The sequence below is a fragment of the Maylandia zebra genome, linkage group LG15 (genome assembly GCF_041146795.1).
Source record: "Maylandia zebra isolate NMK-2024a linkage group LG15, Mzebra_GT3a, whole genome shotgun sequence".
In the NCBI taxonomy this organism is placed as follows: domain Eukaryota; kingdom Metazoa; phylum Chordata; class Actinopteri; order Cichliformes; family Cichlidae; genus Maylandia; species Maylandia zebra.
Genome location: NC_135181.1, coordinates 36,994,041 through 37,012,621, shown reverse-complemented (window position 1 = coordinate 37,012,621; position 18,581 = coordinate 36,994,041). Strand labels below are relative to the sequence as shown.

Below are 18,581 nucleotides of genomic sequence, written 5' to 3'. Positions count from 1 at the left end.
TTGTATTGCTAACTGGAAGCTTGAACTATAAAATCTTGGGAAATCACTGATTATTATTGGCTTTTAGAAATCTAGAAGCTCCCACAGTTACTATACATATCAAATTGATAAGGAAATGGCAATATTTCAATGTTTTTCCTTCCTCAATCCGTACGAAGATGAAGATGGTCCACATAAACAAGAGCTCATTGTAATACAAGGAGAAAATAATTAAGGTCACGTCATGACATCTGGAATAATAATCAGTGATACTTACTTCAGTCATGCAGCTCTCTTCATTCTCGTGCCAGTTCTTTTTCCCTTTCAGTTCCAACAAGGCTCCAGAGCCGTTCACTTACTTTAATACATGAGTGAATTCAATGAGGCCTTGCAGCGCTTGTTGCTGCTTTAAAGCTCCATTATACTTCCCTAATTTTGCTGCTGTCATTAGTGAAACGGTAAGAAACAGCAGGAGGAATTTGGCTTAATACCTGCTGTAGGTGTAGGCTTGGTAATTTTGCTCAAGGGCCTGGGTTTATAGTACTTTACATTCTGCAGGCTCGCTACAGGAAGGAGCAGGCCTCGACCCAGCCAGTTCCTTGGATCCCCCCAGTGGACAACCTGCTAAAAGACAGCACAGATGGCTCAGCCCTGGGTGCACTGCTGCACTTTTACTGTCCTCAGCTGCTGCCACTGGATGGTAAGAAACAAGCATGAGGAGCGTGGGTGGGTCAGTGGAATTTGCAGTTAAAGGAGGCTTGATAATAAAGTACAACATGACAGTAATGTATCTACCAGCAGTTAATTGCTTATTTGACCAAACAACTAAACCCAAAATGCATCTTATTGGTACATATTGAGGTGTCAAAATTCATAATTGAGAGTACAGGGGGAGGTCGTCAAATGTTGTCTTTATGAGGGAAAGAGCTAATGGTTTATTCAATAGATCAAACATCAAAATAGACTCAAGATAATCACATTGTGTTGCCAAAGAGCCGAGTTAATATCAGGACAAATATGCAAACGCACAGACAACAATGAGGGGAACAAAAATCAATCAGGGAACGCTGTTTACCATGTTTAAATGAACAGTGTTTCCTGATTGATCTTTTGTTCCTGTGATTGTTTCAGCTTGGATAAATGACTGTGGATGTATGTAGTGTGGGGGTGTGTTTGTGTGTGTTTGGTCAGCTATTACACACACTTCATCAGCAATGTGATGTAATTACCTTACGTCCAACCACCAGTTGATGCCTACTGTGGAGTGTTTTGATTGGTCAGGCAGACGTTCTCAAAACTTTACGCTTTAAATGCCTCAGCAGTTCCTAAAAAAGAGACACAGCATTGTTCTGAACGCGCTCCATCACAGATCTTAAATATTACTGTCAGCACAGTAAAAAGGAAAACACTGACGTCTGCATTATAACCAGACCGACTTCAATCATCAAATTCGTACTCCGTCACAGTGACACCTGATGGCTCTCTCTGCCCTCCCAGATGTTTGCCTGAAGGAGAATATGAGTCTGGCTGATCGACTGTACAACCTGCAGCTAATACAAGACTTCTGCAAAGACAACCTGAACAGCTGCTGTCACTTCAGCCTGGAAGACATGCTCTACGCCTCCTCCACCGTCAAGGTACTACTGTCTAATGATATACTTGCTTAAGTTAATATATAAGATTGTAAGAATACATTTTTAGGCACTGCATTTGCGTTTGTGGTGTGATCTGAGGCTTGCATTGTGATGCTGATTTTGGTTTGTTGGTTTACTGGTTGCTTGGCGGTCTCATGGTTCTCACTGTAAACAGATTCTTCACTCTCAGTCATTACAGTGTTGTAAAAATAGAATTTTAGCTGCTAAAACGTTAGAATGGTACCCAGTAAAAAATGTCTGTTAGCAGAAAATCCAAACCCTGTCCGCAGTGCCCCCTGCTCTATTTAAAGCACTAGTTTGCGATGTCAGTCCCAGTCAGACTTGATGACTTTTTTTCAAAACACTTTAAAATTATTCATAAGTGTTGTACCGACACAGATTAGAACCCCATGTGGTGTTAGATTCAGGCTAAATGAAACAAGAGAAGTGTGCAGCAGTGTAGGCCAGTGTGGTGAGTCACGCTGTGGAAAAGAAACTTTCAGTCCAAACTATCCGTCTTCACCAGCCACAAGCTTGGAGAGCTCCACTCAGCCTTTTCCTCCAAACAGTCTATGCATGCGTTCATTTTTCTGCCCTGTAACTTGCTTTCCATTGTTTGTTTTCTTTTCATCTTCATTTCCTAATTTCCTTCTCTAGTTACTCTTTCTTCTTCTCCAACCATCCTTTTTCTTTTGCTCGTTTATTTCATTTAAAAAGTTGCCACTGCTCTTAAGGAATTTTACTAATGATGTTTCTCCTCATGTTTGCTGACCTTTCTCAGACAGTATTAGTTTCTCTTGACAGAGACCTTTCTGATTTATAAATCCTTCAGTCCTCTCTCGTCTATAACACTGTTGTTTCTCTGTGTGTGTGTGGTTTCTTGGTGTATGAATGTGTATTGCAGCTGGAGTGCCATGGAGACAGTCCGCATTTTACATTAAGCTCAGCCCTGCTTTTCTGCCGTTACCATAAAAACATATATAGGTCACTCGAGACACACAGGAAAGAGCTTATTTTACCCTCTCACTAATGTTCCACTCTGTCTTTGAATCCACAACATTTCAGTATGTTTACTTGGTCAGCTGGTGTGCATACTGCATATACATATATATATATATATATTTCTGTTGCATACCTACTAATTTATCATCAAATTGCCATTATAGCCAGTGGTTGCCACAACCACAGTGCACTTGTGTTTGCTCAGTGGTTTGATCTAACGTTCCCTCTCTCATGCTCATGAGTTTGTTTTTAGTGTGTCGGTCTCAGTGTGTTTTGCCCGAGAGCTGCACGGGCAGGGGAAAAATAAGTTGATGTGTCTGGATAAGTTTGACTTTCCCTGACTGTCACCTCAGCATGTCCTCAGATGTAGGAGAGCTCTGAGCACACACACAATACAGGTCACTGAAAGGACAAACCTCAGGGGACTGTCCAAACTGACTAAAATATGTCTAATATCTAAAGGAAACACGCTGAAAAAAGCAGTTTTGAAGCTGAAATCCAGCAAAATGATGAAGGTAGAAAGTATTGAAAGTATCATTATATGCCAAAAGTAATGAAATGTATTCATATTTAGAGGAAAGTGCCCTTTACATGCTTTATTTTGCACAAAATTTCTAAAAAAAAAAAAAGAGCAAAAAGAGACATATCAATTTCCGCCCAAAGCACATGCGTTCTTTTCAACATGGTGTCAAAAAAATAATCACCAAGCTTTGTGAACCAGCCATTAGCAGCATTTTGCTGACACTGATTTCAGGAGGGGTAGAGCAGCCTCAGCAGGCACAGTAATTGCCTGAGAGAAGCAGTGCGGCAGACACGAATGCACACAGAACTAGTTAGATTCAGTAACCTTGACCCAGATTGCAGGGAGTCACACCCTCGGTGGTCGTATGTTGTTGCTCGGCACGCTGATGGAGACCATATTACAGAGAATGAGCCTCCGCTTAGAGGGGAGGGGAGGCGCACGAGGTGTTGATGTGGAAAAAAGTGGAAACGGGAGAGAAGCGACAAGAAGGTGTGATAACACAGTTTGAAACAATTAGGAAGGAGAAGGAGCGAGGAAACAGAGTAAATGGGACACTATCTTTGAGAAAGTGATGACAAGATTGGGCACACGTGTTACAGTAACACACACACAATAGACTCACACTTTGCCTCTGTGAAAGTGTCCCTATGATAATGCTGCTGCCAGATGTGGTTAGCGGAGATTAGAGCTGGTGTTTTCCAAACACAGTTAAAAACACACTCCTCAATTGATTGACATTAAAATAGTCATAATTATAATAATAATAATGGATACTTTATTGATCCCCATGGGGAAATTACTTGTTTTTCTCTGCATTTGACCCATTCACTCAGTGGGCAGCCCACTAAGCAGGCGCCCGGGGAGCAGTGTGTAGGGACGGTACCTTGCTCAGGGGTACCTCAGGGTAGCCGTTAAGTGGATTCGAACCGCCGACCTTCCGATCATGGGGCGACCACTTTACCTACTGAGCTATCCCTGCCCCCCGTGACAATAAAGTGCATCAGAATATAGGATTGCAGTAAAGAGAGAACCTGGAAGATGCCACAGTTTAGCTTAAATGATCAACTCTAGCTGGTGTGGAGAAGATCATTTAATAGATGTTATCAGTCTTCCTAAGAAATCAGATGCAGAAAATTGGAAAAGAGCATGAAGCGTTACAGTGGGAACATTTATTGCCCACACACCCCCAAACTAGTCTGCCTGATATCTTCATGTCAGACACCAGGTCTCTTTCTGGTAAATACGTAGCCCTCTCCAAGATTAAGAGTCTGCACTCTTTCCTCTCAAGTTACACAAAATTTGCATGTATGGTGATGACAGGTTGACTTGACATTTTGTTCAGTATACCTTAGTAAGAAGCAAAACACTTTCTTCCTTTCTGTAAGGAACCCAAAAGCCATATATCACATACATTACCTAAGGCCATTATTTGCTAATGGACACCAGACCACTAAATCACCCAACCCGCTCCCATTTACTGGCTCTATGTTTAATTAATTCCTCACACATCATAGTGGCTATCTGTGGACTCAAGGAAGATAAATGAAATTCACCAGCTCCTTTTGTACCACGAGGTTCCTCGCAAACATGCTGCGGTTGCCCTGAGGAGGCAGTTAACACACTTACAATAATTCATAATCTCCCTCTTCAACGTGATTCTCAATTAGTCATTTGTTTATGATCTGACTGTCAGCAGTGAAGGATGGCACTTTTACTCCTAAAGTGGCACACAGGATTACATATAATAGCCGTGGCTGTAGTCAACGCACATTGCAGTCTAGTATAATTTCCTCTTCACTGTCAGGTAAAGAGTGGCAGGGTTACAGGAAGTAATATGATGTTCGATACTACGTGTCTCTGAGCAATCGCTTCTAAAAATCCAAATGTTTTCTCCTACCGTCTTTCAATAAGCGTCTGGCAGCTGTCTGATAAACTTGGCGAAAGACCAAAGGATGGTTTTTCCAGATTGGAGTGAGTCTGTCTGGCTGGCTGCTGGACGTAGATCCTTTAATCAACCCTCTGGCCCAGTGACTGTTAAGATTAATTCCCTCTGAATGCTCACTGTGTGGCTATAGGCCGCATCTTCAACATCATTTCTAGGGGCTTTGTTGGTATATATTTTCCTATGCATTTGAATGTTTCACTGTTGTGTATGTGTGTGGCACATACAGGGGAGGAGGGGGAGGGTGTTTATTCCTATACCCGCAAAGTGGATTAGCTTCCCCCACCCCACCACTCTCAGCTCTGATCTTCTAGTCTTCTAGTAATCACCAATCTGACTTCATTCTGAGCGGCACACACTCAAATCTGCAGACAGGGAACTTGGCAATGCTGCAGACCTGGCAACCCACGAGGCAGTAATGCCATTCACTGGGGAGATAGGTGTGGTGGTGGTGCAGTGGTTGGTTTAAGGGATCAGACTGAGTGTGTGTGTGAGTGCTGAGGCTGGGGGTATTAAGCAAAAACACTCACACCTGGTGTGTCAGTAGTAGTCGGGCGAACAGATGGGAGGAGAGAACAAGTAAGCTGGTGGCACCAATCTGGGAAGGGCGGATGACAGGAGATCTTTGTCTCTTTCTCATTCAGTCATTTTTTTTCCTGCTTTTTCTTTCTTCTGAGGAGTGCTTCACATGCTGAACACACCTAAAAGGTAACCAGCACTATTTGATTTGGAGTTCATTAGTAATTCTTTGCTTACTCAACTCTAACGACTTTGTTAACCATGTGCTCCACTGCTTCTCACACCAGCGGAGCAGGATTCTGCAGCAGACACACCTTTTCGTCTTCTTGCAGCCCTGCACGCTCGCATGTGAATTAGACGGGAAACAAAACCATGTGAAATGCTGCAGTAACACCCCCCCCCTCCAGCCAAGCAGGGTGCTGGTGTTAATTGCCTCCGTCCTTCCTGGTGTGGTTTTGTGCTTCAGTTGACACGTGCGCTCTGGTGTTTGACTGGTACAGAAAGATGCTGCTCATGACTTGAGTCAGGCTTCTTTAGAGCTGGAGCACGCACCATTGTCTTTGTCTGGAGACCGTGGACTGAGAGCTGGTAGAGGGTGGGATTCCTCAAGGTCGTGCTTTACTCCACTCATTTGCATTTGTGTGTGTCTGTGAGTGAATAAAGAAAAACTGTACAATTTGGCCTGATCATTCAGCATAAATTGATTACTGTAAATGAATCTCATCTGTTTGGATTGGAGACATGTTATTTGGTCATTTCTTTGTTTCAAGACAGTGACAGGTTGAAAGAATTTAGAAAGGAGGGAGCAGAAGAAAGGCAATGTTTCTAGAGAATAAGCTTTTTTCCCATTATTATAAGGAAACAAACAACAGTGCTTTGGGAGAATGAAATACTGAGTCAGGGACTTTGTAAGATTGATGTTTTTTGCAGCGCAGTGCACTCTCCTCCAGCAGTTTCACCTCCTCGTGTATGTTGACCCAATTCAAACGTGGACACGACCTGGCACAGCAGTGTTAAATCCCTTTGAGCTCTGACTCTGTCTCATTCAGGTTGGATGCAGGTGACCTCTATTTTGTAAATGAGGTTAATGTCTTAATCGCTTCTCGACTAGCACTGTTACTATTTGCTTTAGCATCATTTACATTGCCTGAGCCAACACAGAGAAAATATAATTTCCCTGTAAATGACTCTACAGTCGTTTGAACTGTGAGGCATGTTTCTCTTAAAGAGGATATTCTATCAACTAATTAGTCATATATACACAGGGTACAATACAAGTTTATGATACCTCAGCTTAACAGAGACACCTGCTGGACAAATCAGACAATGCAGTTGAATGAAGCTGTTTTGGACTCATCCGGATTTTATTCTCTGTGCTGTAGCATTTACGTGTTTTTGAATGGTTTCAATCTTGCTCTTGTTTTCCTCCCCAGAATAACTACCTGGTGTTCATGGCAGAGCTGTTTTGGTGGTTTGAGGTGGTCAAACCGTCATTTGTGGAACCAAGAAAGCTTGATACCGAAGGCACAGGCAAGTGTCAAATTCTAACCCTGCAACTTTATTTGTATAGCATTTTTCAAAGAGACACAAATTGCTTCACAGTTTTGAATAAAATTCAGACATTAAAGCGTACATGATCGAACAAAGATGCATAATCAACCATATGGCCAGACGTTCATTCCAACATACACAATTCCAATAAACACAAATCATTGTAAACTATGGATGAAGGGGAAGCTAACCTAAAATGTAATGTCATTTCAATTAAATTTAAAGTAGCTATAGTCATGCTAGTGTCACGATTTGTAGCGAAGCAGCAGTAACTAAGTATGGTAATGTTTTTTCTCTGAATCATACACAAATTAATCAGATAAGGATCATGCAATATTACATTGTGTCTATTGAAAAACCACAGTGCGATCATTTTTATTTGTCTTATCACGTCAGAGCCCTCATCCTTCTTGAAGAATTTCCCTGTAATCCCCATCTCCAAGGCAACTAAGAAGAGTTTTATGGAAAGGCCCCCAAGCCCTGAAAGACCCAGGTATGTTAGCACCAAGTTACAATGACAAGAAATCAGGTGGCAGAAAATTCTCAGTTCCCATCATCATGTTTGTCTCTCTCGTTCTCAAGTTTACCCCTGCGGCCCCAGCCCCGAAACTCAGGTGATTATATTTATTTATGGAAATACATACAAAGTATATACAAAAGCATTCTGTTGTGATTGTTACTCATCATATGCGTCTTACAGGAGAGATCAAGAGGTCAACCTCGATGTCCTTTGTTGATGGCAATCTCGGTACCTGGCCAAAAGAGAAGAGGTGAGTGTTATCATTGCCCTCTTTATGTCTAACCTTTTATCATTTGTTAACCAAATCTGCTAAATTAAATTACAATTTCTTGTTGTTTTTTGTTTTGTCTTTTGTGTTAAGATCTGGGCCTTACGGTGTGTCCTTTGACATCCCCTTTGATAAAGAGGAGTCTGCGCCTGCCACTGTTCCCTCCACACGTGGCATGGTCAGGTCTGTCAGCACGGATGATGGTTCTGGTTTCAAGGTCCTTCACATGCCCCGTGGAATGAAGCGCAACCTGTCCTTCCAGCCAGTGAATGGTCAGAGTGTCGGCATTGAAGAGGAAGGCTGCCCAGACAGCCTTGCTGGCATGGAGCCGAGCAAGCAAGGGTACTCCAACGGACACAGAGGAGTTACAGAAACAACTCCGTCCACGGAGGAAGCCCTCCAGATTATCCAAAGCCCAACCAGGCCACCAGTGGAGGGCATCAACAATGGTTTCTTTCTGCATAGTCAGGAACATGGTGCCGGCGTTGGTGCTTTAGATCCAGTGTCAGAGGTGGACTCCAAAGGACCTTTGAGCACAACGGACACCACAGAAGTGGACACTGGCATCCATATCCAAACAGAGGACATGCTGGATGAAGATTCCTCTCTGAAAGACTGCTCTGTGAACATGGAGCTGGACATGGACACGCCGAGCCCCTGCCCAAGCAGTCAAAGCAAATCCCCTTCAGCAGTAAAGATGACTAGCTTTGCTGAGCAGAAGATGAAGAAGCTTAATCCATCAGCACCAGACTCAGGAAGGGGCAGCTGCAGCTCGCTGAAGACCACTCCGGAGGGCTCTGAATTTGGGCTCCCATTATCTGTCTCATGGGCCCCGACCCCTGAGCACAGCCCGGTCCGCCAACAAAGCACACCGCCCCCTATTTCACAGCCGTCACCCACACCTGTCCAGCTTCCACCCAATGACCCCGCTCAGGTCATGGCTACAGAGATGGTGCAGCTGCGGATGAGGCTCGAGGAGAAACGGAAAGCTATTGAGGCGCAGAAGAAGAAAGTGGAGGCAGCTTTTACAAGGCATCGGCAAAAGATGGGCCACTCAGCATTCCTAAACGTGGTAAAGAGAAAAGGTGACGGTGCAGCAAGTGGAGAAGAGGGAGGAAAAACTGAGGGAGAAGGAAAGTCAGCAAGTACAAGTCCTACCTTTAAATTTGGGAGGAACAAGGCAGACACACCTGACGGGGCAGAGCAAAGCAGCACGGCTTCCTGTTGGCAAAAATCTCCCGGTGCAGGTGAGGAAGGCGGACAAAGCCACGCTCAGCTGACAGAAGTGGATCTCACAGAGTATACACGTTCAATTGAGAAACTCAACCACTCTTTGGCCTTCCTCCAAACTGAGATGCAGCGATTGGCTCAGCAGCAAGAAGTAATCATGGCCATGAGGGAGCAAAAACAGCAGCAGGCGTGGGTCATCCCTCCTCCACATACAAACCCCTCGCCACAGAAGCACGGTCGAGCCGGAGCCGTCACTCGATCCTCGGGACCCTCTTCTCCGGCTGACTCCCCTCGTTCCACCCATCGCTCTCCAACCAGCATCAAACGGAAATCTGCATCCTTCCACTCACGTAATCCTCGCACCCCTCGACCCAGCGAGCTCAAGCTGGCCCCCTACAGTCGCGTCCTAACCGCGCCACAGTCTGTCGATAGCATCCCAAGGCTACGGCGATTTTCTCCCTGCCAGCCCCTGGCAAGTTCCTTCGTTTACATGGGGGAGAAACCAGCAACCGCCAATTTGGAGACGGTTGCTCCAGTTGCAGATAAAAACAAGGAAACACATTCCCTCCTTTCCCCAGAGCGAGAGCTTGTGGGTATAGCCGGCTCCCCCTCCCCAAAACTGCAGAACAAAAAAGAGCAAAGTGAAGTAGGTACTAATTCCCAAACCCAGGAAACAGAAACTCCCCACCAATCCAAGACCACTGACATGGAAACAGATTACCAGAAAGCTCAGAAGTCAGATATAGAGCTCAAACCTACTTTAGAGTCAACATTCCCTGAAGTTCTAGCCCACCCTGTGATAGAGACCTTCACGGTGATGCCAACAGAGATCCCTTTCCAGTCAGAATTGTCTGGCCAAGCCAAAAGCAGTTTGATTGAAGTTCCTCTGTCAGTGGTGAAACCGCTAGAGGATCCAACTCTGGATGAAAGCCTGGAGATGCAGCAGGGGGATGCGGAAAGCCTAGATGATGAACAGAAGCTGTGCCGTGGTTTCTTTTTCAAGGTAGGCTAAATCACAAAAATTAACACACGCACAACCCGAGTGGCATTTAAACGTGTCGCTGAGTTGAAAACAAATTGAAAAAACCTACAGACATATTTGTAATTGGGCAGAAATGATTGTTTTCATAGGGAAACAGTTTTTGTTCCTAGGTGAAGATGATAAGTAGCACAGGATATATGCTGTTTGTGGATAGTATCATCTTCCCCTTTATAGCTTCTACGGCTGCTGCTAACTGCTGTCTGGGCTTCAATGTGGGTCACAAAACTGGGGCTGCTGTGAATAATTCAGGCGCAGCTGTGGAAACACGGGGCTGAAGATGGGTCGGCTAGAAAACGAGGGTGGATACAGAGGGATGAGCAATGAGCGGTCACATGAATTAACCTCTACAGGAATCAGATTTGTAGTTGAGTTGCATTAGAAGTTTGCTGTGCCACCATTAGAAACAGCTGAATTCAAATTCATTTCGTCACGTGTGTTTATATTTATAGTCTGAACTCAGATATTACAGCATTAACCACAGGGACATGAAACAAAGCGTCTGTTGCATAATAAAGTGTTTAGAAAGCCTTCAAATGAATGTGCTCTTTCTGGCCCTGAGAAATTCCTCTGTTCTGTGGCTTCTGCAAGCCCTTTTGAATGCTTCATTTAATATTACAAGAGCATGTTGACCTTTCCACAATCCAGGTTTAGAGTCACCTCTTCATTATATCAGATTAGATTGAACAAAACAACAATAAAAAGGATTTACTGGGTATCAAAATGACACTCGGTTCTGCCAGCTCTGGATTTTCATCACAACCACAGAAGGTCAACTTTGCTTGATGAAAAACAGATAAACAGCTAAACGTATAATATTCATAAATTGACACAGCAGCTTGCATTACCTCACACACACACTTTAACCCAGCTGCCTTGTGTTCCTACAGGAGGATGGAAAAGCAGAGGAGAACATGGCGCAGAAGAGGGCTGCACTGCTGGAGAAAAGGATGCGAAGGGAAAAGGAGAGCCAGCAGAAGAAGATGCAGCTGGAAGCTGAGCTGGAGCAGAAAAAAGAGGAAGCTCGGTGTGTCCGTCTGAGAAAAAAAATTAACTTGTTTGTTGAGATTTTATTTGATGCTTTACTAGAATCTTTTTCCTACTTTTTCCTCATATTTTTTGTTTCCATTTTGTATTATCTTCCATGTATTTTCTTCATTCTGTCCATTTATGAAACATCACAAGATAGTAATAGTAACGTCACAGCTTTCTAAAGCCCATTATGTCCCAATATTTGCTTAATATATCTAAGACTTATAGACCTGATTAACGTTCAACATCTTGCCAAATAACTAGTCTCTTTTTAATAGCGGTGCAGTGCAATATTTACCAATCAATCGGCTGTCTCTTATATGGTGAATTTAGCATTTCAAAGTATCTTATTGCTAACTCTCCTTCCATCCCTGCATCTGTTCAGACTGAAAGCCGAAGAGGAGCGTGTCAGGAAGGAGGAGGACAAGGCCAGGAAGGAGTTCATCAAGCAGGAGTACCTCCGGAGGAAGCAGCTGAAGCTGATGGAGGACATGGACACCGTCATTAAACCTCGACCCGCGGCAGGGGCCAAACAGAGGCGAGGGCGACCGAAGTCTATCCATCGCGACAGCATGGACTCACCCAAAACCCCCGTGAGGGCTGCCACAGGTAACCATGGAGATGACCCCCTCTCTTAGAGAGGTCAATGCCATCTCGTCTGTCACATCAGTGTCTCGCTGCTGCAGTGCATTGTGCCACCTTAGACTGTGTTAAGCAACCAGCTGAGCGCTGCCTTCCTCCTGATGTTTCCTTAAATGCTGTTTTATATACGGTAGTAAAAATATCAAGCTAATATATGGCATTGATATTAATGCAATAATAATAATAATTAGTATACTGAAAAATTATTCTAAAATAACAAATTAAAACCTCACGTTGAAGGAAGCAGCATCAGTGTATGCATGTGTGATATGTGTATATTTTTAAAAAAGCATTATATGATCTGATTTTACTGAATATGTGTTTAATTATGCATCATATTAGTCAGTTTTGCATGTATTTGTGGTTGTGAGACATTTCAGTCGCAGCACTGAGGCTCTAATGCTGTCGCAGGTGGCACAAAACACCGTGGACAGTCCGGTGGTGTTTTCATTCGTGCTGTGGTGTAATCGTGTCGTGTTGTGTTGTGCCACGTGTGATTATCTCACATCCAGGTTCACGCCAGCGTGTCTTTTCAGTCTCCAGCTTGTCCCTTGCTTCACTCAACCTGGGAGACAACGACAGCGTTCACTCTGAGAAGAGAGCAGCAAGGTGAGATGTTACTGGGTTCTTTTCCCCCCAAAATGAAACAGGTTTAACACTTGGTTTAGATTTTTGTGTTCCATTCAGCAGTAAATAATTTTACTGGTTTAACCTTTTCTACTTGCTGTAAGAGCCTTAAATCCATGCCAGATATATAGTACAGAGTAAACTCGCACTGCCTTCTCAGGCAGAGCACGTGCTGAAGTGCTCTCTGGTGTTACAGTAGGAGTTTTATCCTTCACACCTGCCGTGATGTGCATTTAATTGGACCAGCAGACTAACTCTAACTCTCAGATCTAACATTTTTCCTGTTTTCTCTCAGTCTTCCCTTTTAACGCTTTCCTTTCATGTTGTTTGACACGTCAGAAGTTCTAGTTTAGCCTCTAGCGGTCTCTTCTACTTTCTGGGCTCTCCTAAACTGAGAAGGAGAAGGTTAGTTTTTCTGGTTGACGGTGAAATCTTAAAGGCAATTCATGCTGTCCTGAGCCCAATCCTGCACTGAAAACCCTTTAGACCACAATGGGTTTTGTTAGGGATTGTGTAAGCACTTTAAGCAAAAGCAAATGTTTTTTTGTTGAGACACTCATAACTAACTTCAAAGCAGGTCCGCTATGCTTCCTTCAGTATCACCATCACAAAACAATCACTTTTTTCTTTCCTGCTTACCCTTCTGCTGTGCTGTTCTCACCAATGTCCACACCTGCTTTGGTTATTTACGTCTGATAAAACACCAGGTGATTTATTCAGAACCACTGCTTGACAAACTCAATGCACACCCGAGGTAGAGCATCCATCTTATCAAGTCATAAACACATTTTTTTTATTCAAAGAAAGCTGAAATGACTTGTTAATATGGTCAGTTTAGTTGCACAAGTTGGCCTAATTGCTCTTACTTTGCATTTTCTTTGCTTATATTTACCAAATGCATGGCACAGATCATGTAATTTGGTGGTGTCCATGTAAAAAGCAGCATTTGATTTAATATTGTGAAGTTAAAATACTCCAAATGCAAAGAGTCTTACAGTGAGAGCAAGTAAATGCCAAATCCTGCACAAAAAATGTATCTGACCTTTTTTTTACTGAGCTTAATGCACCAAACTGTATTCACTGCCTGCGCTTGCAAGCTTTGCTGCTGCCCTGGTTATCATGACTTTGTCACACAGCTAAAACCCAAACCAAGTCCTTTCTTTTGATGACCAAACTGAACTGAATAGCAGTGCCTGCAGTATGCTGTGCTGAGTGTTCAGGATCAGCACACATCCAGAGAGGTAAACCAACGGTCTGTGTGTGTGTGTGTGTGTGTGTGTGTGTGTGTGTGTGTGTGTGTGTGTGTGTGTGTGTGTGTGTGTGTGTGTGTGTGTGTGTGTGTGTGTGTGTGTGTGTTTTCTAGGCCTGACTCTGCTGATGGTTTCCTGTCCCCCAGTCGCTCCAGCAGCAGGAATGGAGAAAAGGACTGGGAAAATGGATCCACCACCTCTTCTGTTACATCAAATACAGAGTACACTGGTAGGTTAACTCAGTACACGTCTTAGTTTATAGACACATATTAAAAGTGGCAAATATTCACAACATACAGTTGTTAAATTAGATCTTTGTTCTATCCATTGGAGATTTGTTTTTATTTATTTATTTATTTTTTATGTTGATCTCATTGTCTGAAGCTGGGTTTCTGTTTGTACTGATTGCAGTTCAAAGTAGTGATATAAACAGTTGTTTCTGATTCAAATAGCTCACATTCCTCTGTCAGACTAACTGGTAACCCTACCCATAGCTATCGTCATACACGATTCAGCAGCAGAAAGAGTAAAACCAAGCAAACAAGTCTTTCCTTTGACATCACTGGAGTGGTTGCTATGGCAACAGTCCCATCCTGATCTCCCTGCCTCCGTCTTTCTTTCAGGACCGAGGCTGTACAAGGAGCCCAGCGCCAAATCTAACAAGCACATCATCCAAAATGCTCTGGCACACTGCTGCCTTGCAGGGAAGGTCAACGAGGGGCAAAAGAACAAGATTTTGGAGGTACATGTCCTTCATAACTATACTTACAGTTGCACTAAAACTGACATGGGACCTTTGACTCTCTTTGAGGTGTATGTTTAGTGTACATTTTCATATAAAGTGGTCTTTAAATTCAGAGTTTTTGTAGATTTGCCTCTGTACACCATCACAGTGGATTTGAAACAATCAAGATGTGATTGAAGTGCAAACCTTTTGAAGACTATCCCATTTCTTTGCCTTGAGTAACTCTTGGCTTGCCTTTGCAGTATGTTTCATTATCCATTCGCACTGTAAGGCACTATCTGATTAGTTATGCAGCATTTGGCATAATCTCTGCAGAGATCATAGCCACTTCACAATTCATGTATCATGAGTGTTTTGTAAGCTGTATATCCTGTTGATATTTTAAGTCACAGATTTATAAATAGGAAAAAATATCTACATAGCACATCAAGTGTCCTTAAGCATATGTCACCTACTTATCTAACCACATTTACTCCCCTGATCTTGACAGGAAATGGAGAAATCAGAAGCCAACAACTTCTTGGTTTTGTTCCGAGATGCCGGATGCCAGTTTCGCGCTCTCTACACTTATTGCCCCGAGACCGAAGAGATCAACAAGCTGACGGGCATCGGCCCCAAGAGCATCACACGCAAGATGATCGATGGCCTCTACAAGTACAACTCAGACAAGAAGCAGTTCAGCCAGATACCAGCTAAGACCATGTCAGCCAGCGTGGACGCAGTGACAATCCACAACCACCTCTGGCAAACCAAGAAGCCAGCCACCCCTAAAAAAGTAGTGCCTGCCCAGTCCTAATGGGACTTGATACCCCGAACATTTCATTTTCCTTCTTTGAACATAACCAGTCTCGGTTAGCACTTCACTGTACATATCCATGAAGATTCAAACACCTGCAATGCCAGTTAGATGAATGCGTATTTATCTTTTGTTTTGTTTGTTCTCCTCATTGCATTCCCGTCCTTTATCCTTCATATTCGGACCAGAAGTGATAAGACTTTAAAGATCACGAACAGCTGGAATGTACGACACTGTCGAGGAATGATGTAAACGTAATCATGTCTGTGTTTGAAAAAGAGATTTGAGACATTGTGTGAGAGCGCGTGTGACTGATTTTATGTGCCAAACATTAAAAGAAAGAAAAAAGGAGACAGTATGAATGCCGGGACATTTTACTCCGTACACTGAAGCTCTGAATGTTTTCAATTCATGTATAGATTGACTTTTGTTCGCTCTACCCTGTTGAAGTGTGGCCTTACGCACGTTTGTTTTAGTGTAAGAGTGAGTGTAAAGCGACAACCTCTTTTGTATTTGGAAGAAACCTCTTTTTTCTTTTCTCACCTGTGTGAGTAAAAGTTTGTACATTAAAGTACGTAAACTCCAAAGGGCCAAAAAAAACCTGATTGCATACAGCTAGCGTTAGCCACACAGGATACATGTGTTCAGCTCAACAAAGCAAAGCGGTTCCAGCTTTTTCAGAACCCCTGTTTTTGAGGAAGTGATTTTAATGAATGCAGGACGTTACTGTAGATCACTGGTTCTCAACCTGTAGGTCAGGACACGTGCAGACAGTTTGTGCTGTACAATGTCAGTTTTCTGGTTTATTTGCATTGCTTCAGCCCAAAAGATCGGGAACCAGTGTTGTAGATCACCTCGCTGCTGGTTCACAGCAGGTTTGTGAACAAATGAAACTCCTCAGTATTATTTATTTTTTATTATGAAATGCTGCCGACTACAACTTGTAGGGTTCTTTGCAGTGTACTAAGATATTGTACAATCACACTCCTGGCCACTGGGATCAGGACTGATATCCAGGCTATAATGACACCTACAAAGTATTTCTCTTTATGTAACGATGAAATATTAACATTAAATTCAAGATGCACACTCAGACTCTTTATTATCATATCTGCACCCAGCTATAAGCCACTTTTGGCCCACCAAAATTAAGTAAGAATAGCTAGAATATAGCACATGCTAGATTTCTCATAGTTGCAAAAGATATGTTCTGTTATTTACAAGGTAAGTGATACATCAAAATAAGTAGTTTCTCCCAGTTTATTAAAAAGGCCACATTATGAAGTGTTTGTGTCATTTTCAACATGTCTATGCGTCTTTTTCACCACAGAAACGGGTTCAACCTGAACAACTAAAACGTGTGTGTTAGCAGCATTTTTGTCCATCATCTAAATGCAGCACGTTGTGAATTTATAGTAACATTGTTATTTTGCTAGATTTATTTTTTTCTATTAACACTAGGATGAGATTCACACAATAATGCAAGGCAGAATAGGGCAGGTAGATCCTTGTTGCTGCATACGGGTAGAGTCTCGCCATTTGGTTTAACCGGCGTCAGCGTTGTGTTACTTTTGCCACTGAATGTCAAATCCAACACCATTTGCAGGTATGATTTCCCCCCCAAAAATAAAGCTGCCAACGTGGTGCTTTGTTTTTAACTGGGGCGTGGGACGGGTGGGGGGTATTTATGACCAAAAGAGACATGTACGTGTTTTTGAAATTGTAATCTAGTACGACTCGGGGAAGAAGTGTTTCAATGTTCTTTACTGGAAGGATGTGTCAGCAGAAAGCTCGGTCTGCCTGCATTTGGCTGTTTTAAGGCCAAGGTTAAAAAGAAGATTATTATTTAAACTGTAATGATATTGTGCAGTGTGTTCATGTGAGCAACTTATTCACTATGATGACTTTGTTTTTGTTTCGTCAGACGCTGTGCCCTCATTCAACATGTGGCTGAACATGTAGTGTCATTTTTCTTTTTCATTTTGCATTAAATAAAATAAAGCATGACATCAGCATGTCTGTGGTGTTGATTGCAAATGAGGGTATTTTTAAAAGGATATGCAAAGAGGGGGTTGTTAATAGAAGCAAACTCTTTTCATGGAAGGATAATATTTAACCATGAAACAGTTTTGGAAATATTAGTCGTAGGGTTCTTTCTTTTTTATATATATATATTTCTAAGATATGGCACTGGACTATTGGTGTTTTCGAAGGGTTTCAAAGCCCAACCTGGTTAATTAGGGTCATTCCATCTGAAATCATCATGGGCCATTTGCATAAAATGTTATGGTCCAAATTCTTTGGTTTGTGTTTTCACACTTTGAAATCTGAGGCAATGTTGGAACATGAATATTTCCAAACCTATTAAAGATAAAAGACTGAAATGTTCACTGGTCTTCCCTAACATAAACATGAATGTCTGTATTTTGGGACAAATACATTACAAAAAAGGCTCCACATTTGAGCAGACATAAATACCAAACGTTTCCATTGCAAAACAGAACTGGTGACACTTTTGGAATGCTATAGTTGCATTTCACAGAAATGCAAAGTGAAACATGAAAAATACTTTTAAACAGAAAAATGAAGAATTCATGCTGTATTGAACAAATAGTCTAAATTGTGCCACGTAAACACAAATAGATCAATAGGTAGTCTAGTCCAGATTTGAAATCATAACATTTTCAAGAGGTGGTTCATCAGAAAATGTTCTACAATTATAATTAGATGGAGTACCTTAGATAACGGCAAAGTTAATGTGTTTAGATTAACTTGTTTCCAGTGAAAGCTATATATTTAGCTAAAGTAACAAGGCTGGATTTCTAGAAGCAACTTTATCTGACCCCGAGTACCTCGGGCCAAAGGCTCCACTGTAAATGGGAGCATAAAATAATTTTAACTTAGTTTATGAATCAGTCCAGTGTCGCTACTAAGGCTGTTAATAACACTGTGGTTATTTGACTAAAAAGAATACACATTGTTGTTTTGCTTAACAAATTATTTTAGCCATGGCCAATAAAATGTAGTTAATGACTACAGTAATGAAAATTTGCCATTAAACAAGGGAACTCAAAGAGTAATTTTAAAAGGGTTCAGCCACTTTTTTCATCATTTTGAGTGAATATATATATATAAACCATTTTCTATATTCTAATTAGATGCCCAACTTTCTGATAAAAAAAATGTATATATTAGCTTGACAGCAATTTAAAAACTCGTCTTAGAGATGTTCAAAGAAAATAGCATTTTTATTGTCTTTCTTTGTTATTTATCTTATTTCTT

The 18,581-nt window shown here is 42.2% G+C and overlaps 1 protein-coding gene across 7 annotated transcripts in view; it reads left to right on the top strand.

The window, feature by feature from the left end:
- The window catches only part of camsap2a (calmodulin regulated spectrin-associated protein family, member 2a), a 45,706-nt gene extending 28,392 nt beyond the window's left edge, over window positions 1-17,314 (top strand). For 2 of the 7 annotated variants that reach the window (XM_076874380.1, XM_076874377.1), the window contains 14 exons: window positions 538-679; window positions 1,477-1,616; window positions 7,033-7,129; window positions 7,547-7,643; window positions 7,733-7,764; window positions 7,851-7,920; window positions 8,032-10,171; window positions 11,098-11,234; window positions 11,625-11,848; window positions 12,394-12,490; window positions 12,848-12,913; window positions 13,872-13,987; window positions 14,382-14,500; window positions 14,994-17,314. In XM_076874380.1, the coding sequence (XP_076730495.1) occupies window positions 538-679; window positions 1,477-1,616; window positions 7,033-7,129; window positions 7,547-7,643; window positions 7,733-7,764; window positions 7,851-7,920; window positions 8,032-10,171; window positions 11,098-11,234; window positions 11,625-11,848; window positions 12,394-12,490; window positions 12,848-12,913; window positions 13,872-13,987; window positions 14,382-14,500; window positions 14,994-15,299 (3,783 nt within the window). In that variant the 3' untranslated portion in view covers window positions 15,300-17,314. The remainder of the gene's footprint in view (window positions 1-537; window positions 680-1,476; window positions 1,617-7,032; window positions 7,130-7,546; window positions 7,644-7,732; window positions 7,765-7,850; window positions 7,921-8,031; window positions 10,172-11,097; window positions 11,235-11,624; window positions 11,849-12,393; window positions 12,491-12,847; window positions 12,914-13,871; window positions 13,988-14,381; window positions 14,501-14,993) is intronic. The other 5 variants (XM_012922104.3, XM_004562005.4, XM_004562006.4 and 2 more) reach the window with 3 other exon arrangements.
- Window positions 17,315-18,581: the final 1,267 nt, after the last annotated feature.